This window comes from Sprattus sprattus (genome assembly GCF_963457725.1).
Source record: "Sprattus sprattus genome assembly, chromosome: 1".
In the NCBI taxonomy this organism is placed as follows: Eukaryota; Metazoa; Chordata; class Actinopteri; order Clupeiformes; family Clupeidae; genus Sprattus; species Sprattus sprattus.
Window position 1 is genome coordinate 34,176,451 of NC_137920.1, and position 25,506 is coordinate 34,201,956.

The window sequence follows — 25,506 nt, forward strand, 5'->3', positions numbered from 1 at the left end:
GATGAGAAGAGGAAACAGCTCAGAGGGTGTTCAGAAAAACAAGGTAGCCAGATTCTTCTTCTTCACAAAAAAACAAACAAACAAGCCAAGGGAGCAAAAGAGGCCTTGGAAGCTTTGAAAAAAGAGAAAGAGCAGTGTGCGCATCACCAGACCAGAAAGCCAAGGAATCTGAGACGGCCCTGACCCAACTCCAGCGGGAATCAGAGACCTGTAATCCAGAGTTAGCAGTTGCCACACGAGAACGACTCACAGTGCAGTTGGCCTTGCACAGCCAGAGGGCCTCCATAGAAACACATGCAGCATTTAAAGCTCCCTGCGCTCCAGTCTTCTCCTTCTCTCGCCACGCTCTGTATTCAAGCCTGCACCACACCGACAGTAGTAGTGGCACACAAAGATCTGCACACCGTCACACATATACACACATTCACCTACATACACACCGTTGCACACATTTACACACCGTCACACACATACACACCGTCAAACAAATACAAACATTCAAACACATACACACCGTCACACACACATACACACCGTCACACACACACACACACCGTCACACACATACACACATACGCACACAGGCCAGGGGCAGGATGGACAGAGCGGGGACAGAGTCATTGAAGTATAACACAGAACTGGAGAAGGAGCAGTCATGAAGCATAGACCAGCAAGGCGAGAGAGAGGTGCCATTTTACTCAATGCAATAGTCAAATAGTCATGATCAAAACAGCCACTGTGGGTCACTTACACTTGAGTTTAATGATACATGATGACACACACCGGCCTTCAGTGGATTATTGTTGTTTAGTGATGGTGAGGTTGTGTTAGATATTCGCAAAGTTGGTTTCACCACAGTAAAGCCTAGTGCGACTTTTACTTTATAACCGAAAAACACTGAACATGATGGATGAACCATAACAATGGTAACAAACAATGAATGTAAATATGTACAAAGATGGACATTTTCTCCCAAACCTATAGACGAAATCTAAATCAAGCTCCTAACCGCCGACGTGTAAGCCTCACAATGTGCCAGATTGTTGCTAATGGCAACACGGAATACAAGGACAATTATGACATCAACAGCATCTTACCCTGCCATGACGATGAAGAAGTCCAGTCTGTTCCAGGTGTCGCCCAGGTAACACCGCCGCCCAAAGATGCCCAGCGCCACCATTTTCACCACCATCTCCACGGCGAAGAAGATGTAGATGAAGGCATCAAAGTACTGAGGGGGAGAGAAGAAGAGAGGGAAAGGTTCCATATTTGGAAAAGCAGAAGAGCAGCTAATGAGAGGGAGAGAACGTTTTAAATAATTTAATATTTAAATACAATCGGACAGTGTGAAAAGACCCACAGAAAATACGCGAGAAAGAACAAGAAGAAGAAGCCAGAACAAGGAAAAAGAAAGAAAGATGAGGGTAACAAAAGACAGACAGAGAGACAGACAGACAGACAGAGGGTGTCAGCTGAAGATCCAACCCTCCTCCCGGCAGCCATCGCTTCCTAATGCCAACGTGGATGCTGACGAGATATGACTCGCTTCAGATGTAATCACAGCCTCCATCATAAACACAGAGCCGCAATCACAACCACTGATTACAATCTCAACTGACTCAGCTCTTCTGTGATTCTCATTCTCATTCTTTTATTGGGGATTTATGACACACTGCATCTCTTTAGACTGTGATTGGTCTGTGTGTGTGTGTGTGTGTGTGTGTGTGTGTGTGTGTGTGTGTGTGTGTGTGTGTGTGTGTGTGTGTGTGTGTTTGTCTGTGTGTGTGTGTGTGGGGGGGGGGGGGGGCGGGGGGGAATTTGTGTGTATGTGTGTGTGTGTGTGTGTGTGTGTGTGTGTGTGTGTGTGTGGGAATGTGTGTGTGTGTGTGTGTGTGTGTGTGTGTGTGTGTGTGTCATGTGAATCTTCCATTAGCAAAGGGGGAATCCATTTGTCTGAACGCAAGATGAAGTGCAAATGGATAGCAAAACAAATGTTTTCATGTAAACAGTAGCATCAGTGAACAAAAATGGAAAATATAAGAAAAAAGCAAAAATATATTTTTTTTAAAAGTGCACTGCGGAGTGTAGCAAACAGAGGCAGAGCAGCAAAACAGGCAGAGTGAAACGATAAAGCTCCCATCACAGGAGAATGCGTCTTCCTCAAAAGAAGTGTGTGTGAGAGAGAGAGAGAGGGGGTTTGCGAGTGTTTGCGCATCTGCTCACAGGGGAACAAAAACACTCCCACATGCCCAACGCTCCGCTCAGGAGCGCCGAGCCACTGGAGTGGAACTTTGCTTTTTCCATTTTCCTCTTCTTTTTCCTTTCTTCTTCCAGGGGCAGAACTTAGTCTAGTGCACTCACTGCAACTGAGTACTTTACCAGTTTCAGACTCAAGCAAAGATGATATATCTGTATGTATATGAATGTATATACTGTATATGTGAATGAATATACTGTATATATACTTTATATGTGAATGTATATACTGTATATATACTGTATACTGTGTCTGTCAGTGTGTGTGACGGGGTCCAACATGGTGGCTTTTAGATTGGCAGGTGAAGTTGCAATACAACTGAAGTTTTACAAATCACACACCTGTCATAAATGCCCTCATTATTCCATGTATTGACTCTAAACAGTCGATCAACCACAAACAATAACAACAACAGTGGAATGGCTGCGTGTGTTGACTGTCTATCTGTGCTGCAGGTAAAAGACACTATTAAATGTCTATACACTAGTAAATTAGGTAGGTAGATAGGTGGGTACTGTAAAGGGCTGGGGGTTAGTGGTGCCCTGGGTCACCAGATGACATTTAGTCATTTAGCAGATGCTTTTGTCGCAAGATGAGCTGACCCTTTTCTGACTGTGGGGTCTGGAATGGTTTTAAACAAAACAGAAAGTGTGTGTGTGTGTGTGTGTGTGTGTGTGTGTGTGTGTGTGTGTGTGTGTGTGTGTGTGTGTGTATGTGTTTTTGTGGGCGTGTACCGCATGCATGTGTGGCTGTGAGTGTGTCTCCGAGAACAAGCGAGAAAGCAAACACATCGGAGCGCCACACAAAGAAAAACATAGAGGACACGCCTTAACTGGAGAGGCTGATTTAAACACTCAAGAATCTATGAGAAACCCCATGTCACACACAAACACACACACACACACACACACACTTTGAACAATGGCTGTTCAAGAGGCATTTACAGTGTATCAGAGGAAAGGCAGGGTGCCTGCCAATTGACACGACTGAGCCAGAGGTGTCATTCAGAAAACACTTGACAGGAAGAAGGCAATGCACTCACCAATGAGTCACACAGGGAACAGATCGAGAGGTGGCTCGATATTCAAGGCAAGGACAGATAAAAAAGGAATGAGAGGAGAGAATGAGTCAAGAGAGAGAGAAAAGAGAGAGAGAGCGAGAGAAAATAGAGAGATAGAGAGAGAGAGAGAGAGAGGTATAAGGTGTTTTATGTTACTGAAAGAGAGCAGGTGAATAGGTGGGCTCAAAAAGACACTTGGGCGAGAAAAGAAAGTACATTGGAACCAAGGACAGAAGAAAACAACACACTCACACACACACACACACACACACACACACACACACACACACAGATACAGATAGACACAAATACTCTACTGTGCTTTTAGAAGGATGATTCAATGCTGTACAGATTCAATGGACACACAAGAAAACACACATACACAAACACACAGAGAATGTTAAGATGCTGTGTTGGGAGTCAATGTCACACAGTGACAGGGTGCATCTTCAGTTATCAGTTCTTATTATCTCTGGTTTGAAATACCGAGATGAAGAACACAAAGAGAGGGAGAAACAAACACAATAAGAGAGAGAAAAGTTACTATCATTGGTGGTCACTGAGGAGGAGGAGGAGGATGAGGAGGAGGAGACACACGTCCAACTACTAGTTCTCATCCTAACAAGAACCGACATACAACATGACACACATCTTCTAACAGATACACAACATGACTCAGAAATGGGGACAAAAACAGATAACAGGAGGGTAGAAATTACCAACAAAACAAACCCACAAAGCGACAAAAAGGAGCTGTAGCTCACCTGTAGTATTTGGCAGCGATCGGAGGAGCAGTCGATGTTCTCGCAGGGCTGGTACATCCCCAGGGTCACGCAGTTGAGCAGGATCACCATCATGCTCACTCGCTCAAACCACGTGCTGCACTCACGGTTAAGGCCATTCGCAAACATAATGACATGGCTATAGACAGGTACGCTACCATTTCTCTTTAGTAAATGAGCCAGGACATTGATACCAACAACATTACATCGATAATACTGCTAAAAGCATTGCGAGCAAGCATTACAATTTTAAAAAGTTGTGATTCTAATTCAATATACTTTTTGTGTTTTTCTGTCTGTTCTGCGTGTGCACTCAAAAATCTCCAGTGTTCGTGGCTCAGTAAATGGGAAACAAACAGACAGGCTCGGTCATAGCCGTAAACAATTCCAGCCTATCAACACGTCGCGTGAAGAGCATGAAAGGGAGGGGTGTAATTGGGCATTAAGAATTACCCTGATGGCAAGCAAAGAAGAGTAAATGTGGCAGAGTTTAAGAGAAGAAGATTTTCTCTGAGTTTAACAAAGATTGAAAAGGAGCGTAATATGACAGTGGGAAAAGAACTAGAAGCTCAGGCAGACAATTCTTTCATGATTTTCAATTCCAATTTTAAAAAGGACAATTCAGGGTGAAATTTAATTTCCTTTTTTATCCCTTGCCTTCATGTTCAAGCAGAGATGAGAAAAAGAAATAAAGTGAACACAGAGACAGACATTAAGAGAGATGGAAAGAGAGAGCGAGAGAGAGGGAGGAAGGGAGGGAAAGATCTGTCTGCACTCTCGAGTGTGACACAAGAAATGAAAGCACGTTTGAGGGTGGCCGCCATCGTCGCTTCGGCTGAGCGGCGACACATAAGGAGGAATTTAACAGCCCACGAGGCTGAATCATTCTCATCGGATTATTCTAGAACGCTCTAATGTGTGTTCCCGCTGCGGAACTGCCACCATGAAGGGCTGCAGGGAAGATATGTTTTTTGAAATGGAATCGCGCCACTCTGCTTAAAGGTCACAAACTGGTCGCACTCAAAGGCAACCTAAAGAATTTAAAGAATTTGAGACTGTTAGACACTTCCTCTCAGAAATATAGTTATAGTAGAGCGCACCCACAGAAAACACACAATATGTTAGCACAAATGAGCTAATCCCTTGAGCAACTGCACTAGTAGGCCTATGTAGTTTCAGAGTAAGTACGTAGTTTCAGAGTAACAACAGTAACAGTGTGCATGTAGGTTACCACAAATGGCTTAAAACAAACAAGTCTGAGGATCTCTGAGTGACAGGAGTAAGGAGCGGGAATTCCCATTGCTTAATCTTTCCGCAAAGTGTTCCGCAAAGGGTGAAGGGTTCAGTATCCAGAGATCACACATTAAAGCATCTGCTGAATGAACAAAGTGAACGTAGAATTCTAAGTGCTAGCACCCAGTGTGATTGCCACCAAAATTGCCACCCATCCCTACATCATACACTGGGTCTAACACTCTACAACACTCAGAACTCATGCAGAACTGAAATACGACATGCACTCGCCAGATACGCCAATGATACATTTGGGCAACATCATTTTCTTCTGAAGACAGAAACAAGAGCAATCACGTGGAAATGTCCTCAATCCAAGTTCCATTTAGCTGCCTGACAGAACTCATTTAGCTCTGTGACAGAAAAAGGGTAATGTTCAATCCCATGAGAGAGACAGGAAAAACAGTCACAGACCATTTCCTTCAAAGTAATGTTTATGTTGAGACGCTGTCACATTAGCTGCGTGCTAACGTGCTTTGACTCAGCATTCATGGCATATACTATATTCACTGTTCAACTAGCATGGAATTATGTTTGCAACTCAAAGGTAATAGATGAATCTCTAATGATCAAAAGCAGTGATGAAATGTGACTCCAATGTATAGCAATTGTCAGTGAGTAAAGGCTTCTAATGGTATTCAAATGTAACTTGAACGATTACTCAGAAGTATTGCTCAGAAGTTGAAATATGAAGTAAATACAACGGAGAAAATTTGTATTTGTGCCTTAAACAGTTCCACAAGACCCTAAATTCCAGCGTCTATTCAGTATTGCCATAGTAACCCTTGCAGAAGGCCTGGAAGCCTATGTAGAGCAGGTGCTACTATGCAAGTAACATTGGCTATTCTCAGGGGCTGTTCGATGTCAAAATCCAATGTCAAAATTCAATGTCTCCAGATGGTGTTCTCTCATCATGAAGTGCTGCAGTCACGTAGAGCCCTGCGAGACTACTGCGTTCCTGGCATGGCAAGCTGCTGCTCACCAAACAGCCCCCCCCCCCCCACCACGGTGGTGGATCAGCTTTCAAGAGGGGATTCCAGATCGACTGCAGTCAGTAGCCACAGAACTCTGCAGCAAATCCCCCAAATCAGATCTATCTATCCACATAACAATGATCACACCCAGAGTCATCCCTCACTGCTACTGACTCGCGCTGAGACAGTGTTCACACCCCTGTGGGATCTCCCCTGTAGACCAAGGCCAATCTCTCCATTTCCTGGTTTCCCTATACATTTACAGTGTACCCCCCTAAGTACATTGTGCACGGCTATCTAGTCAGGAGGACTCATTAGCAGTGATGTGGCAGCTGACACCAAGGGAGTCCCCTGTGAGGGCTCCTCATCTTTATCTTATAGTCAACCTACTCTTGCTGGCATCCTTTCTGGCTCTCTTTCAGTCAAGCTGGAACAGAGCGACGGGGGGGCTTTTCCCATCCACTTCAATTAGATACAGTACACACGGGTCATGCATCAGAGGACTCACAGCCTTCCTGCCATACATTAGAGCCTCATCCTTCAGTCTGTTATGTGTAGGCCTCAGATCTCACTCAAAGGAGGGGCGAAATAGTATGATTAGCAAGCTTAGCTCTGGGCTAATTCTGTATTTCACTACTGCTAAGTATCCTAAAGTGTCCCTCTTACAGCGAAAATGGAGCAGCTATCTAAGGGAAGGGACCACTGTGGCAGCTGATTGTGCTAACTCAATAACAAAGGAAGCTCTTTGAAAAATGAGTCCATTAGTGGAATCACTATTGAGAAATCTGGTGCATTTTGCCTTATCTCTCTCTCGCTCTACTTTCTCTGAAGGGTCACTAGCATCACGCCTAACATCAGTTCTCTACCGGCTTATTTCCATATCTCCACAAACCCTAATTTAAAAAATGAATGCATTTGTATGAATCCTCCATGGCTTTCAATATTCAGACTATAATGCACCCAGGAATACATTGCAGGCCAATCGAGTGGCTAAGCAATTTATCACTGGAGCCCCTTGTTCAAATGACTTGCTTTAATTCATTCTCAGTTGAGTTTTAACAATGGGGTTCAAGCTAAACTCCGCCAATTTAATTTCGACCCTAGGACAGGCCTTGTTTGAGGAGAGAAAAAAAAACACCACACAAAATGGCTCTCTGTGAAAAACAATTTACAGTATTTTCTGTCTGCTGCTGAGAGAACTGTCAGTAGGCTAAGCGCTATTCTGATTAGATAAATAGATATGAATCTCTGTTGACACTGGAGTTTACCCCAGTCACTGGGCGTTGTTCCAATTAGGAAATTGCAATGGATTTATCGTAAACCCCTTCATTTTGGCACATTTTTCGTTTCTCCAGTGACTCAAACATTCTAGCCAAATTGGGGTTGAGGGGTGAGGGAAAGACAGTGAAAAGACGAGAGAAAGACTGCAGTCTGTCAATCCCAGCTATCGTCAATTTTTCTCGCGGCTCGGAGATGTGACAGCTCTGGCTGCGGGTCCATTAGCTTATTTACGGTGAGCCGGGGGATGAACATGGATGTCTAATTAGGGAACGCTGCCGGGCCAAACGATGAGAGATCGCTCTTCGAGAGGTTCTTTAACCTGCCAGTGAAAAGCAGGCACGCAGAGACACAGCCCAGAGGCAGGGACATTGTAGCGGCTGGGAGGCGAGCACAACGGTCAGCCAGTCAGAGGAGATCCCCTAGACACTGATGGCAGGCTTATCCAGTGACGGCTGCCTGTTCACTCTATTGTTTCAAGTGGCCGCTCTCCCACTGGCTTTGCAGTAATTACGTCTCTGAAAACAAATTATCTCTTGTGTATCACGGTCTGGTCAACATAAGCTGTACCATAGAGCTTGGATACTGTTTGGATAAAAGAGATGGAAAATGTTGAGAGTAAAGACATTAAGATACCAGAACGAGAACTTGGGGAAAGAGAAAGTGAGAAAAACACATTGGTGTGACACAATAAAGGAAATTAAATGTGAAAGCACAAAAACATTATAAGACAAAAAACATCAGACGGACTGAAAAGCTAAGGAGCAAAAGTAAGTCTTCCGATGAGATTTTGAAGTGACAGTGGTAAGGGAAAGATGGAATTTCTAACTGATTCACAGCCTAAGGGCTGCAACACAGAAGGTACAATCATGACTGCAGACACACAGTGACCTAAGTGATGACACTACTACAGCAATGGGTTACGTCTTTAAAACAAGAACAGTTCCACCCGCAGGATTTCCTCTCCCTAAAGAATACATGTCACTAGAAACTGCTACGGCTTCAGAGACCTGAGGCTCCCATTTACTGTCATCATGGAACCCTGCGCAGGAGAATCTCATTCACGTCGGAGACCTGGCATCTGCCACCACTCACCCAGCTCAAGAACCCATCCGGAGTGAATCCATAACCTTTTGTGCTCTTCTGCAAAGTCACAAAGAGTCACGCCGAGACCCTTAGCAGCAGCAGGGGTTTCCACAGAGACGCTCTTGCCCTCTCTGATCTCCATGGCAACAGCTGGGCCTATTAAATAATGGCTAATTCGGCGGGTGACTCGAGCGCCTGGTGCCGACCATGGGGCCCGAGAGCCTCTGATGGCCGTCCAGTTTCATTAGCTCTCCACAGCCCTGGTCCAAACGAGCTCTTGGATGGCATACTAACTCCCCCACCCCCACCCCCCTCCTTGCCTGTTTACTAAACAGCAGATTGGAAACAACAACCACATGCTGTACGAGAGTTATACAAGCTATGTGTTATACAAACTGTTTAGTATGGTGTGGTGTACTTGCACTGTGGGTGGGGATAAAAGGGGGGGGGGGGGGGGGGGGGGGGGGGAGAGAATCCTGCGTATGGTGTTCCCCTGTCCTTGATTCTTGACAGAATGGTGAAGGGTTCTTGGAGAACATAATGAAAAGGTATTTTTATATATATATATATATATATTTGTATGTACATGTATATGTACTTCTTAATCATTTAAAACCATTCCACACAAATTCTGCAAATGTGTACTCTGAACATGCTGACTGAATTAAAGGGCAAGAATAACAACAGAAAAAAAAATTGAAATAGTCTTTATCCAGTATAGACCGTTTATTTTATTCTTAAGAAGGGCTTAATTTATTGGCATGCTAATAAAAAGGTGCTTAAAGCTAAATCGATAAACATGCAAATAGGGCCTGTATGCTCCAATAGCGTTTCACAGAGCCAAGCATCGAGTCAATGTGGGCTTCTAATCCTGCCTTGAACTGTAGTGCTTGTGTCAGCGCAAGCTGGGACCCCTTCCTGCTCTTATCCGCTAATAGCCCATTACCTTCCTCTATTGAACCACTAATGTCTCTCAAATAAAGCCAGGCAAAGGCAGGCAAAAAAAATCAAGGAAAGGAGTCAACTTCTAGGCTGTGTAGGGGCCATATCAAAACCAATCTATCTTTCTCTGTCTTTCTCTTTCTTTTTTTAGTTCTCTCCCTCCTCTCTCTACAGCAGATGGTATTGGGACGCCAGTGTAGCTGGACCTTGCTGAGGCCGCCGGACCCAGAAGGCTGTGGGAGACAAATGGCTGCCTAACACCCACTGACAGCAGTTCCCAGACCAGGAGGCACTGAGCGCAGGAGCAGGAGAAGGAGCAGGAGCAGGAGCAGGAGCAGGAGCAGGAGCAGGAGCAGGAGCAGGAGCAGGAGCAGGAGCAGGACCAGGACCAGGAGCAGGAGCAGGACCAGGAGCAGGGGAGCGCTGGGGAACTAGGAGCAGGAGCAGGAGCAGGAGCAGGAGCAGGGGAGCGCTGTGGAACTAGGAGCAGGAGCAGGAGCAGGAGCAGGAGCAGGAGCAGGGGAGTGCTGGGGCACTGGGAGCAGGAGCAGGAGCAGGAGCAGGAGCAGGAGTGTGCCACTGAGTGCGCAAGATGAGGGGTGAACTAGAGTAATGGCCACTTGGGTCAGCTGTCGGCCAAATAAAGACTGATGACTTGACACTGGTCTCTTGAATTTGGACCCCAGTGGACTACGCAACCCTGCACTCGAGGGTTGGATCGACTTTAACAGAAGGGACATTAAACTGGAAGTAGTTGTGGCTAGAGAGGTGACATGGGGCTCTAAAGCAGATATGGAGCTCCTGCTTTAACACATTGCTTGGGGGAGATTAACTCTCATACACTGTGTTGTGCGCGGTGCTCTGAGTTTAAGGTCAACTTAAATGGACGGCACCATGGCGTGCTGTGTCAAAGACATAACAGAGATCAGCCAGCAGCCTAGCAGGGGACGGGGATGGGGTTGGTGGGCGTGAGGACGTGGTTGTGTGGGGTGCGGTGATGTCGCTGGTGCTGCTGTTTATGAAACAGCAGCTGCCGCACCCCCCGTTGAGTGCCGGGCAGCGGCCAGTAATATCAAAGTTCCCGGAATGCAACAGTGCGCAATTGACTCAAATGAGTCACCACCCCAGGCGGAAAGTCTGGCCGAGCCGGGTCTTCGGCACCCTCAGCGGGGCGCCTCCAGAAGTCCGCAGCGAAGGTCAGCACCTCCAAGCTGTCTGGGGTCTGTCGGAGATAGCCGCGCCTGGATGGGGGGGGGGAATGGTCATTACTGATTCACAGACCCTGCTGCCAACACTGATGAGGCTATTGCTGCTGCAGCTGCTGCTGCTGTGGGGGCAGCGATCGCACGTTTAACTGTGGCTGCTTCGGTGGCTGACGGACGTGGACCTGTTTTACACCACCGCCTCTGCCAGAGAGTCAGAGCGAGGAAGATCATATCATATCTCGCTCCTGTTATTTTTTACCAATGCAAACCCTAGCTGATGAAAAAGGCCAATACAATGTTTTGACAGCTGGTTTGAAATAAATGCATTTTGAAAATAATTCCAGGCACCAGATGCTGTAGTCAGTGTTAACCAGTGGTGGTCCGTCAGGGCCTTCAAGGCCTTCTCTGCTGGCCTAAACATCATCAGAAAATAAATGTAATAAAATACATTTAATTTTAATATTTTCTTTTCATAAATATCTATTCAATTATTCCCTATAGTCCATTATCTTCATTGCATAACTTCCAGCGTAGTTAATTTATGTTAGAGCTTTCATCCAATCATATTTCAGCTATCATGTGTTGCTACGCTCTTCCCCGAGAACAGAAATCTTCCCTGAGGCCTTCAGAATTCACATTGAAGGCCCGTGTACATCTGATTGGTTATCACAACTGGCTGTTTCAGTTCATTTAAGTTGAATGAACTGAAACAGACAGTTGTGACAACCAATCAGATTTCGAGTTGGCGACACTGGGCCTTCTAGAAGGCCCGGAAGATTTCTTTCCTCGTGTTGAACGTGACACGTAAACGACCGTCCTTTGATTGGATACTGAGGCAGACCAGTGCAGCGCTTCAGTGCTCAGTTTAGCTGGCTAATGTGAAAACGACGTACATCGGTTTCAATGCTTATTATGCTAGTTGTTTCAATTGGTAAGACTAAATATAATTACATTAACCAACTCAAATTAACTAGTTTACACCAACTTGATAATTCCAGTTTTTGATACAATTACAACGCCATTTTCAAGACGGAACTTTCAAGAAAAACTGGATATGGTGAGGATGGGAAGTTTAATGAAACTGCTTTGCAGGTGGGACAATGCGATGTTTAGTGGACAAACTTGTTAAAGCTTTCGGTGGACTTAATAAAACTTTGTAGACTAATCCCTGAAAATCGCCTTTTATTTTTAAGTTGTGACAGTAATATCCAAGCGATCATATAACTGAGAGTTTACTACTCTTAATGTATTGTTAATACGGGTGTATTGATTTTAAATGCTCCGGAAATATTTATAAAGTCTGTTGTACTCGACTATGTTAAGGTGATGCAATGCTCACTTATACTGCCTGTCTGTATAGCCTAAATATAATGGTTCGAGAGCCATGGCGTCATAATGATGGTATTAGGAGGTGGATTGACTCAGTTTAACATCGTGTAGGACATCGCTGAAGGCCCAGTCGTGAAATGCACGGACCGCCACTGGTGTTAACATATCTTATGGGCTTCCATTATGAATGACCAGACTTATTGCCAGTGATTATTTTTCTCTTTTTACAATGTGGATAATACACTGCCAGAGTCAGAAGCAAATAGTGGGGCTTTTTGTGGATCTACTTACCCATAGAAATGATTTTATATAACATTGTATACGCTTTCACTTTGAGCGCTAGCAACTGTGTGTTCACATGAAAACAGTGTTAGTTGGTACGCTTGGCTACCAGAGTGTGTATTGTGATGAATGAATGAGTCCCTTGAATCAGGCCTAATTAACAAGCAACAGTGTGCAAAACTGTAATAGCACCCTACAAACACGCACACATGCGTGCACACACTCTCACAAACACAGACATACCTCAGACACACACACATACACACACACACACACACACACACACACACACACACACACATGAAGACATACCACACAAGCCTTCCAACTGCTGAGCAGAAGACTGCAAGGATTCCTCAAGACAAGATGAAGCCCTGTTGCTGTGGCAACCATTTCTGGGTTTAAAGGAGTGTGAAAAAAAAATGTACTTGAAACCATGAAGAAAAACAACAGTTTGTGGTATGGATGTGTTTTTACGTTGGCTCAAAAAGATCTCAAATTAAAGATGAAGGCAAGAATGGGACTGTCAGACTGTTTGGATGAACATAATGATCAGAGAAAGGGCAATGACCATCGCAAATTAGCTTAACCTGGGTGAAAACATGGGGATACTAATATTTGCTTATTTCACTGACACAGGGCAGATCACACTCAAACATAAATTAGTTGTAAGTGAGTGTGGCGATCAAGTCATTCTTTATCAGTCAATCATAATGATTCAACCATACCTTATAAACGTACATACCCTGTAAGCAAAATTACGTCCCCTCGACGTCCTGTAATGGTCTCTCTGAACGTTCTAAAAACGTAAAGTGTATGGTTCCCTTGACAACTCAAGGACGTTTTGCATGACGTTCCAAGACCGTCCCGAGGACGTTGCGGTGACGACTGGGAAACGTTTTCTATAGGTCCTGGGGACGTTATGCAGGACGTTGCAAGCACCTCCCGAGGGCATTGTGGTTACGTCTGGGGAACGTGTTTCTATAGGTCCTGGGGACGTTCTGCAGGAAGTTGCAAGAACGTCCTGAGGGCATTGTGGTGACATCTGGGAAACATGTTTTAGACGTCCTGGGGACGTTATTCAAGGACGCACCGCGGACGTAGCAGGCACGACCGTTTTTGCTGAGCTAAATGAAGAAAATTAAATAATAATAGATCGCGGAGCCATCATTTTGCTTACAGGGCGCACACACACACAAGTTGAAGTTCATTTATATAACACATTTCATATGATACGCATAGACACACACACAGACACACACGCTTACAAACTTGATTACAGACATGGGAATTGAACCGTAAACCTTCCTATTACTAAACCACATCTCTACCTACTGTACTAACACTGTCTGATTACTATTGTGTCACTTTAACAAGTTTATCACAGTGTGAGACAGCCAACAAACTTAGTCATTTTTTTCCGAGGGTTTGAGTAAAAGCATATTGTAGCGATCTCAGTCACTACGCATTGAGGGTTTTCCTTAATGATTCCTTTTTTAATTAACATCCATGGCAGGTTACGGACGTGCGGGCAGGGAGGCAGAATAACTAGCCAAACTAAGAATGATGAAATAAAATAAATATGAATGCTTCTCTACTGATCTGTGCTATAAATGTAATATCTGCATGATTCCAATACAATGCATACATAGGAAGGTCTATTAAGTGTCTAGCTTTAACATTGAGCTTTCCGCAGGCCTTCAAATATGCTGCAACAGAACGTAGGCTAGAGCTTACCGATCAAATTGTCTGATTGGAATTTCTTAAAAATCCCGTCTCGCAAACACAATCTGGATTTGACAACAATCCTAATATTTAGGCCTATAAAGCAAACGTGCACTGCCCTTATTATGTTTTAAAGGAACAGGCTAATCTGCCGTTAGAAAGTTATTTAACAACACGCATGCTGCATTTTAAATAAAGCGCAAACCCTCGGTTTCAAACGAGGAGCGAACTGAGTGACAAGTATCCAACATGGCCAAGCAGACTAGCCTTAAAAGCTTTTTTTCAGAGGCCAAACTCAACTGATGAGGGTAAACCTTTTGACGAGGATGAACCTGTAATACCTGTAGCGTTGAGTCTGAATTGTATTATAGCCTACTGTCTATGCCTGTGCGTGAGCGCCCTGAAGTTCGAGCCGGGAGTCAGAGATTTGGAAAAATTATAGCTCGCACTCGCAGCATATTGAAAATTGGAGCTGTGAACTTAGTTCAAAATTTTGAATTATGGACAATGAACTGAATTAATTCATGTAGAAAGTGAAATTTCCAAACACTGAATAGCCTACCTGAAGCCCTAGATGTTCGAACAGCTTCACCAGAGAAAAAAGCCGAAATGTCGGGCGTTTCTGTCGTTATGGAGTGACAAGTTCTCTTGGCTAAGGTGCGAGGTAATTGATAGTCACAGTAAAATGTTCTGTTAGCATTGCGAAAAGGCGACGCAAAGGATTCACAAGAGGGTCGTATAATTTAAGAATCTCTTCTCTCATTGAACAGAGCAATGACCATGTTGCAGCGCTCATTTTAACGCCACAGCAGGTTGCGATTAAAGGCCACTTATTGACGCTCATCAGACATTAATGTTTTTGTTTCCCATTGTAAACTAAGGAAAATAAACATGTTGCTTTCTAAACTACCTGATTATGTTATAATTTAAGCTACGCAGGCCGTCAGTTTTCTTCAATAGGAGCAGAAATAGATATTTGCCCGGCTTATCATTAAAATGTCGGGCAAATGAAAAACATTTTTCTCTAGCGGAACCTCAGAGAGGACCATCAGAGGACGTCAAGGGGACGTTTAAGAAGGACCGAATGCGAACGTCCCACAGAGGACCACAGGTAAAGGTTACGGGGACGTTTTTAAAGGACGTCCTGGGGACGTATGCTGAGAGACCAAATAAGATCGTTCCCTAAAAGTCTTCTTTAAGGCTCATGCGAACGTCCCGCAGTGGACCACAGGTAAAGGTAATGGGGACGTTTTTGAAGGACGTCCTGGGGACGTATGCTGAGAGACCAAATAAGAACATTCCCTAAAAGTCCGTTTTAAGGCTCATGTGAACGTCCCGCAGAGGACCTGCAGCCAGGTAAAGGTTATGGGGACGTTTTTTAAAGGACGTCCTGGGGACTTGTGCTAACAGACCAAATTATAAGGTTCCCTAATAGTCCGTTTTAAGGCTCATGCGAACGTCACGCAGAGGACCTGCAGGTAAAGGTTACGGGGACGTTTTTAAAGGACGTCCTGGGGACGTGTGCTGACAGACAAAATTATATGGTTCCTGTCACGCCTGCCTGGCTCAAGGCAGACCTGAATGGGTCGACCACACCGTAGTTATAATTAAAAGGGTTTTATTTACATAATATAAACAATCAGTATATGTATTAAAATGAAAGTGTCGTGCAAGATGTCTAGGGGTAAACAAACAAGTAACAAACAAAAGTGTATAAACGCGACGAGGACGGAGGAAGTGTTCCCGGAGGAGTTCCTTGGTTGGACGTCTACACCAGGCTCTCACCACTGGAACAATCCAACCTTGGAACGGCAACGCAGAAACCCAGAGCAGAGCAAGAGAGAGCGTCCATAGGAAACACCAGCCTCTTATAGGCCAGCCCATTTGGTTCAGCACTCACACCTGCAGGATGAATAAGGCACAGCCGTAACACAATAAAGGGGCGGAGCCCCTGGCCTGATTAGTAGGGCCGTAACATTCCCCTAAAAGTCTGTTTTAAGGCTCATGCGAACGTCACGCATGAGGACCACAGGTTAAGGTAACGGGGACGTTTTTGAAGGACGTCCTGGGGACGTGTGCTGAGAGACCAAATTATAATGTTCCCTTAAAGTCCGATTTAAGACTCATGCGAACGTCACAGAAGGACCAAACGTAGACTTGCTACAAACGTCAAAAACTTTCTGGTAACGTCCTCTAGCGAACGTTGTGGCGGGGACCAATTGGGGACGATTGGGAACCTTGGCAATGTCCTGTTAACGTCCTGGGGACGTTCCCTGTTTGCGGGGTACAGAGCTCCGTAATTGGTTAACAATGGAGAAAAATACACATTTCTGGTTGCAAATGAAGAGGTTTACGCCAGAGGAGACTAAGATTCATACGTTGAATGAAAATCCTGACTTGAAATTATTCACACAAAAAAATAATCAAAATATAAACCTAACTCTGTATTAGAATTTACACACAGTCTTACATGAACAGCACACTCCAGCCCCGTATTAGTGACCGCTGGTGCACAAGGCAACCAGAGGCTCAGTCCGTCACGCAACCCAAATTTGTAAAACAATCCACTAATTCTCAGCCTCTCCCTGAGTTTTTGCATTTCACACACAGTTCACTTTCATGACACCTTGATCATACCTTGAACACTTGCATGCCTTTTTAAGGCACTGCCATTCAAAATGTAAGACACACATACCAGATTCAGACATTGGTTGTGATGTTGATGAAATATGTTCCTGAAGTCTGCGCAGGGTTCTCCATTAACCCAGTGGGTGGACTGAGAGTCCTCTGTTTGTGTACATTCTCCAGTAACACTGGAGCATGCATGTCTACCTATCAGTCTTTAAAATTAATTGGCAATACTTTAGAACCTAGCTATTTCCAAACCTGAAAAAAATAATGAAAGACTACGGTTTATGAACACAGTAATTATCCGCATGCTAGCATATTAATAAGAGAAAACATTTAACCACCACTTTGCAGAGTTACGCCGTAAATAACCGATAGCCACCCACAGCTCTCGCTGCTGTCGTAGCCTACTGCCTCACTCAACTAGCGGCTAAAAGCAAGCTTGACCTCCCCAGCCCTCCTCTCCCTCCTCCAGCGGTAGGAGAGTAATTGGAGCCCCAGGAGGTGCCACTAGCCACGAAGTTCCAGCGCTTATGGCATGTACAGCAGTTACTTAGCAGCTTAGCTAACTGACTAATCCTGAAATCCTGGAAGGCTGAGGCCAGGTTGATAAGGAGACTGACCTTGGGTAGGTAGCCTATGAGATATACAACCACTCTCCAGAAAAAGTGAATATTCATACAGTCACGGCAGGAGGAGAAAGTGTGTGCTTATGGAAGTATATGGGCTGGGAAGGAGGGGTGGAAAAGAGAAACGTGTGATGAGGGAGAGGGAATGGAGATTTGAAGAGTGATAGTGAAAGTGCTGACAGCTAATGTTGTGTCTCGGAGATAGTGACAGCAGTTTAAGCTTCCATTGCTGCATCTGTCTCCCCAGCTACACATTATATCTCCCCTTCAGTCCTCAATTTGGGTCCCATTGTGCACTGCACCATATACTCAGGGCCTGAAGTCAGCAAATATGTTCAGCTGTAAAATGTTTGTGTGTGTGTGCTATGTGTGTGTGTGTGTGTGTGTGTGTGTGTGTTTATATGTGTGTGTGTGTGTTTTGTGTTAAGTCCTTCCTCTATGTGCATGCACTTGCTTGACAGTGTGCAGTACTACAGCCAATCCCTCCATGATGTTAGACAGACACAGACAGATGCTGACAGAAGAGCTGGAAGAGTCAGATGGATGGGCAGAAGAATCGATGAAAGGAACATAGGAAAGAAGGGATGGATGATGGATGATGGATAGAAAGACGAAACAGACACACAGACATAAATCGAGCAGATGGTTATACAATTTCAGGAGAAAGAAACTGCATCTACATTTTCATCACAGCTTTGGCTGATTACACAATGGGCCTGTTCCCTGTGTCTCTCTAAATGGGATTTGTGTGAACCCTTTTAAATGGGCCCTTTTGTGTAATTGGTGAGGCCGGAGCCTTCTGTAATCACCGCAGTGGCTGGCCCTGGCAGCCCTGTGTTTTGAATGGCCGCTGGTACTTTGACACGGAAAGCTTAGATCTCCGGGACCCCGCTGTTCACCCCTGTTTCCTTTGTTTGTCTCTCGTCCCACACAGCCCTGTCATCGCGCCTCTCTTTTGTGCCTCCTCTGATCGAGGCACGCGTGTGTCTCTGAAGACCACCGAGGACAAGATAAAAGAAACATTTGACCCGCTGGCCACCGGAGTGCACATGAGCACTCACTCCAAAACACACACCAACACACTTCAAAACACACACCAACACACTTAAAAACACACACCACCACACTCCTAAAACACACACCAACACACTTAAAAACACACACCAACACACTCCTAAAACACACACCAACACACTTAAAAACACACACCAACACACTCCTAAAACACACACCAAAACTCTAAAACACACACCAACACACTTAAAAACACACACCAACACACTCCTAAAACACACACCAACTCACTCCTAAAACACACACCAACTCACTCCTAAAACACACACCAACACACTCCTAAAACACACAAGAACTCACTCCTAAAACACACACCAACACACTTCAAAACGTACACCAACACATTCAAAACACACACCAACACACTCCAAAACACACACCAATTCACACACACATGCACTCAGACATGCTCACACACAGACAAAATGTAGAGTAACTAACTGTCAGAAGTGCTATCTTTCCTTTGAAGAGAAACAATACAATATTATGTTTTATTAACATGCTATTTTGTTGTAATAATATCTGACTGTTGGATTGATTGATCATGCGCTCTGTCAATTCTGTTCTCTTTTGGATGAATCAATTATTTTGCCATTGCCTTTGCAGTGAGAGAAACTCTACGAGTACATTTGTTTTGGGTGGATCCTGTGATGAAAATACGTATTAAAGTTCAAGCCTTTCTCACTGATCCCAAAAATACCTGGATGGGTGAACGCATCTTGGCAGCCAGGTCGTCCAGCCTGGCTTACACCTACACAACCACTTTCTGTGTCCCTCATGGGGAGTGGCAGAGGGTGAGGCTCTGTGGTGGGCTGAGAGGCGGCGGAGGCTGGAGAGGGAGGCTGGACTTTACAGGGGCAGACTAATTGGGACAAATGAGGACGATACTGAGGCTCCAAGGCAAGTCAATGCGGAGGCCCACAGGGATGGCCAGACAGAATGAGATATCGGAAATAAATGGCCTGATACCCTGAGGAGGTAGAGAGAGAGAGAGAGAGAGAGAGAGAGAGAGAGAGAGAGACCGAGAAAGACAGAGAGAATACGGAGTCATAGCTGGTTGACTGAATTGGCCCAATGGATATAGCTGAGTTGGTCACATCGACTGACAACTGATCTGCATCAATGAACATCATTTCAGTTTTAAGGAAACGCTGCTGATAATAAGCTGAGATACTGTATATGCATAAAAATATGTGTGTGAATTACAATTTGTGGTCGCCTTGTTAAAATCTTTTCCCTGACAGCTATTCTTTATTTCTCTCTCTCTCTCTCTCTCTCTCTCTCTCTCTCTCTCTCTCTCTCTCTCTCCCTTGCTCTGCTACTAGGTAGCCAGGTTTGCCATTTTTTTCACTTAAAACCCATTCTTTTACCTGCCATCTCATATTCTCCTCTATCCAACAGAATGTTCCAGAAGAGCCAGGGGAGCAGCATTGCCCTGGGGGCAGAGCAGTCACTGCCTCGCTGCTCTTGAGGTGACAAGGGAAAGCAAAACACTCAGGAGGAAATCCCCTTGCCTCTGTGTGGATCCCCTTGCCTCTGTGCAAGAGGGTATGTGTGTATGACTGACTGTGTGTGTGTGTGTGTGTGTGTGTGTGTGTGTGTGTATCTGTGTATGCATGTGTGTGTATGTGTGTGAGTATATCTGTGTGTATATCTGTGTGTGTGGGTGTGTGTGTGTGTGTGTGTGTATGTGTGTGTGTGCACACAGTAAAACATCCCCAACACTCCCTAGCGATATTAAATCAGGCTGTGTAAACTCCCCGTGTGCAGGGGATGGGACAGCTATTTCTAAAGGTAGTAATGCGTGTTACGTGTCTTTGGTGTGTTTCATTTAGTGAAAAACAGCCCTGTGTAATACCAACTACTGTGTGGAGATTTCACACACTTTATAATAAAGACTCGTAAAAATTTTAATCGAGAGGATCCAAACACTGCCATGCAATTGTGCGGTGAAATATAGTGCCTGTGTGGAGTGGAACCCTAAAACAGTGGGAGCTTCTTACCTGAGGGGCCCCGGGGCTGGTCTGAGTGCCTCTCTAGTCTTAAAAGTAACAAGCCGCCAGATCATTATGAGCAGCTTTCATCTCTGTGAACTAAAATCATTGATCCATAAGCCCCTCAAGGCCAGTACTAGCAAGTCTACCTGTCAGGGGTATCTGAGGCTGTACTTCAACATAATGAGTAGCCTCTTCTCAGAGCTGGAGAAACCTAGGCAGAGGTACCCATCCACTTCCACTCCATGATTGGACAGAAACAATGAGCCTGGAAATGTTCTTGAGAGCTCAACCCAGCAATCGGCTGAAAAGCAAAGAGAATTTGCATGCTAATGGTAAAAGGCATGGCAACAAACAGAGACATATACAATCTGGTCACAGGTAATGAGGTGCCACTGCCACCTAATGCAATGGTACCACAGAGTGTTGCAGGGAGCTACGCAACACCATGTTAAAGAGAGCATGGACATATGCTTGAATGCTGAAACCCATTTCCAACAGCGATTGTGTATCTTAATGGGATTGAGAGTCTGTGTGGCCATGTACAATTATTTCGACAGGGTACAGAAAAAACATGGTTTATGGGTATATTTTCGGGTATGTTAATGCATGTGTATGCGCATATATTAATGTGTTTGAATATGTTTCCATAGAGAACAAATAAAACATGATATGCTGTAAGTGTCTATGTCTATATCTATGTACGCATATGTAAATCAAAATATGTATGTTGCAGTATTTGTATGTGTATGTGTATGTGTTTGTGTATGTGTACAGTGTATATGTATATGTATATGTATATGTATATGTATATTGTGGCATCACGGTGGGCCAGCTTATAGTGGGGTGTGGCATTTCCCGGGAGGACTGGCTGCTACACCACAAGATGGCCGCCGGTCCAATGACTACAGGCCCCAGAATGCAGCAGGCACCCAGGTGTAGGTGCTTAATTGCAGGAGCAGATAAGGCAGGTGGAGCCTGTTGTGTGGGGGAGAGCCAGAGAGAGCAGAGCGCACCTGATGTGCGTTGGGAGCGTGCATGGAAGCGCTTAGTGAAGCGCTTACTAGGCCACAACCGGAAGGGGGAAGGATAGCCCCAAGCCGGAAACCGCCTGGACAGACCCACTGGCAACCGACTACAAGGAAAGTAGTTTAAGTTTATGTTTATTAGGAAAACCCTGCAAGAAGAGGGATCAAGAACATTTTGTGTTTTGGACTTTTAAGTTGTGTTGAAGGATCCTTTGCCTGAGTTTATGGAAACCCCTGAGTTGTACCTGTTTTGAGTGACAAACTTGATTAAAAACCCTCTTTTTACTGCCAGTTGTGACCTGATTCCTCAGTTACTGCACTGCCCACCCTGCAACCTGTTACACATGGTGGAGAATGCGGGCAGGGACAACACGGGCTTAAGTGTGGACGAGTGGCAGAGAAGACGGTGAAGGTTTGTCTCAACTTTTAAGAGGACATACAGGAGTACATACTTCACGCAAAGGAGCACCAAACAGAAAATGGAGGAACTGGTGAGGATGCTGATGGAGAGCCAGGTGGCCCAGCTTGAGACCAGTAGAGCCTTACTGCAGATGCGGCTGAAGGACAATCCAACTGAAGCTGACCTACAGGAGGCTGCTAAGAAGAACGCCTGGTCTGGTGAGTTGTGTGCGAGAGCCGAGGAGAGGCTAGCCAAGATGCGCAGCGCTGGAGCGTTTACCGAGCTGACCGCCACAGGGAAGCGTCCAGCAGAGGCGTTCAAAGCGCAGGTGGTCCTAGATGTCAACGAAGATGATGATGTCTATGAGGACCATGATGTCAGTGATGAAGAAGGTGATGTTGGAGATGATGAAGACAAAGGTGATGACGAGGGTGAAGACGACGGTGATGAAGAAGACGTGGGTGATGGTGATAAAGAGGTTGATGATGAAGATGCTAAGGAAGAGCTTGAGGATGAAGATAATCCTGATAAGAGCGAAGCAGGTGAAGGGGACTCTGATGACTCAGAAGAAGTCACACCAGCTAACAAGGAAGCTCAAGCCCAGTCTGCTGCCGAGGCAGCCCCTGCTAAAGAAGAGTTGGGGGAAAACCACAACGGGGTTGAGGCAGATGACCCAGAGGACAGTGCACCAAAGGAGAAGAATAAGAAACGGGGTGAAAAAGAGACAAACAGCAGGGTGAGTAGATGGGTTCCAAACCACCATCTGTTTAATGTCTCTGTCGTTCACAGGCCAGGATGGCGCATTGGAGAAGCAGATGACCTGTCCCACTGTGATGCCTTTTGGACTGATTTTATCCTGCCGAGGGCGTCAGGTTCGGGGAGAAGGATGTGTGGCATCACGGTGGGCCAGCTTATAGTGGGGTGTGGCATTTCCCGGGAGGACTGGCTGCTACACCACAAGATGGCCGCCGGTCCAATGACTACAGGCCCCAGAATGCAGCAGGCACCCAGGTGTAGGTGCTTAATTGCAGGAGCAGATAAGGCAGGTGGAGCCTGTTGTGTGGGGGAGAGCCAGAGAGAGCAGAGCGCACCTGATGTGCGTTGGGAGCGTGCATGGAAGCGCTTAGTGAAGCGCTTACTAGGCCACAACCGGAAGGGGGAAGGATAGCCCCAAGCCGGAAACCGCCTGGACAGACCCACTGGCAACCGACTACAAGGAAAGTAGTTTAAGTTTATGTTTATTAGGAAAACCCTGCAAGAAGAGGGATCAAGAACATTTTGTGTTTTGGACTTTTAAGTTGTGTTGAAGGATCCTTTGCCTGAGTTTATGGAAACCCCTGAGTTGTACCTGTTTTGAGTGACAAACTTTATTAAAAACCCTCTTTTTACTGCCAGTTGTGACCTGATTCCTCAGTTACTGCACTGCCCACCCTGCAACCTGTTACAATATGTATATGTATATGTATATGTATATGTATATGTACTCGATATGTATATGTATATGTATATGTAAATCTAAATATGTATGTTTCTGAATTTGTATATGGATGATGTCCTCTGCATTCAAGGGCCATGTCTTCAATACTGTGAAGCACGACATGTCAACAGAGTCTCGGCCACCGAGTGGGTGGTCTTCAACACTGTCAGACTGAACTGATGAGAAGATTTACTACAACTGACACGATCCTGCTGTTTGAATGCCAGCTAATGCTGTGATTTACTAAACAGCAGATGTTTCAGCAGCGATAATAACGGACTGTCAGTCCAGAGATGGAACATATCTAGAGAGGCTGAATGAGCATCATTGAGTCATCGAGTCATGCTGATATGTCACTTCTGCGTGTGTGTGTGTGTGTGTGTGTGTGTGTGTGTGTGTGTGTGTGTGTGACCTGCACTGTAATTACAGATTTCCTTCTCACCCTATGTGCTGTCTTTGATTTGGCTTTGAAAACGTTACACAAACTGAGCCAAAACAATTTGTTTACTTTTTTTCCCGCTTTTTCAACGTTTATAAAGTTATAAATAAGTCACAGCTACAAAGATGGCTGTGAGACACGGTGTACATTAGCACTGTATGATTTCTATATATACTCTCTATATAGGCTTTGATTGACATTAATTCCAGCTAATGTTACTTAAGCAGCCTTTCTACCCAAGTTGTCCAATCATCTTTTCAAAAGTTCTGGCATAATTAATTCACTTGTACTATCGCAACACTCTGTCACTTGTGCCTGTGTACAAGTAAGACTGATTTGGTCAAAAAAGCGTTTCTTTGACGTGCCACCTGTCGCTCTCTCTGAGCCATCCTCAGGGTTTGGCACAGAGCCCCAGCAGTTCAGCGACCCACACCTGTAGACCCCTTTGAACTTCTTTTCTTTTGAACTCGGTTGTGGGGTTCACTGCTGTCTTAGTCAGGTCTTCTGACGCATGACAGGCTTTACGCTGGGCTTCCTTGAAGGGTTTTTTCCCTGTTCGGTTTGTACCTTTTTTAGCTTTCGTCTGTGCTCGCCTCACAGCACTCCAGAATTTGACTTTCATACAGTACTCCTTTGTTTACGGCTACTCGTATCGTTTCATCTTAAAAAGCTTATTTATGTTTAGCCGTCCATGACAGATGCAGATTTCGTTTCCTAACAATAGTTATGTTGTTCTTGTTCTGTTGCTCTGATCATTCATCATGACCAATAACCTGACGGCAGTTTTTTCTGGATCAGCTTTGATAGATTCCTGCTGCTGCAGGCTGGTCTTTGTACCCTTGACTGGACAAGCTCAAGGCTTGGACAGAGACAGATGGCATTGTGCCACCTATGAACAATTTGCTTTTGCCAACAGGGATGCCAGCCCAGGCGACCCCCTCTGGTTAAGATCTGGATTTGGAGCCTTAATCTGAGCTCTGCGTCATGTTCCGCTTTGTTCTGTTCACTGTTGCCACTGTGTGGTTTCTTTGATTTGGTTGAGCAGGTGGTCCCCACCCACCCAGGGGCCTGTTTTCCTTTTCCACCAAGCTGATTTTGTGGGTAATGTAGTCTGAGGAAAAAAACAGAGGCTTTTTTTTTATTCTTGTTTTGTTCTTGTTGATTTTATAGCTGAGGTTACAAAGCTTGCCTTTTAGAAAAATGGAAGAAATTCTCCCCGGGTGTGAAAGCTCCCCAGTACGTGCTTTCCTTAACGACAGATCTTACCACCATTCAGGGCGTACACATCTGGAGGCTGATTACAGCGAATGTCAACTGAAATTAGAGGTTCTTGTCATCAATACAAGAAGTGATGTGCAATACTGGCTTCCCTGAGAATTGACATCACCGTGTGTGTATGGTAATGTAAGGTATAGCACTGTCTTCCCCTACTGCTTTGCAACATAAGTAGCTTTGCATTAAAGTGTCTGCTAAAAGATTACATGTAAATCTAAATGACTCTCTATATGATGTTGTTTAGGTCTACCTCTGTTTTACCGGTATTTAAAAAGTTTGAACCTCCTGTCTACAGACAAAATCCAATGCTCTTGTTATTCTTATACCTGAACCCCAACTCTGACAAGCA

At 45.0% G+C, this 25,506-nt stretch overlaps 1 protein-coding gene across 1 annotated transcript in view; it reads right to left on the reverse strand.

Annotated features, from left to right (window-relative positions):
* cacna1ib (calcium voltage-gated channel subunit alpha1 Ib) overlaps positions 1-25,506 on the reverse strand; it is a gene marked incomplete at its 3' end in the record, with an annotated part of 148,468 nt that overhangs the window by 99,848 nt on the left and 23,114 nt on the right. Inside the window, 2 exon segments of the mRNA XM_080843756.1 lie at positions 1,098-1,231; positions 4,082-4,196. Of these exon segments, the coding sequence (XP_080699882.1) occupies positions 1,098-1,231; positions 4,082-4,196 (249 nt within the window).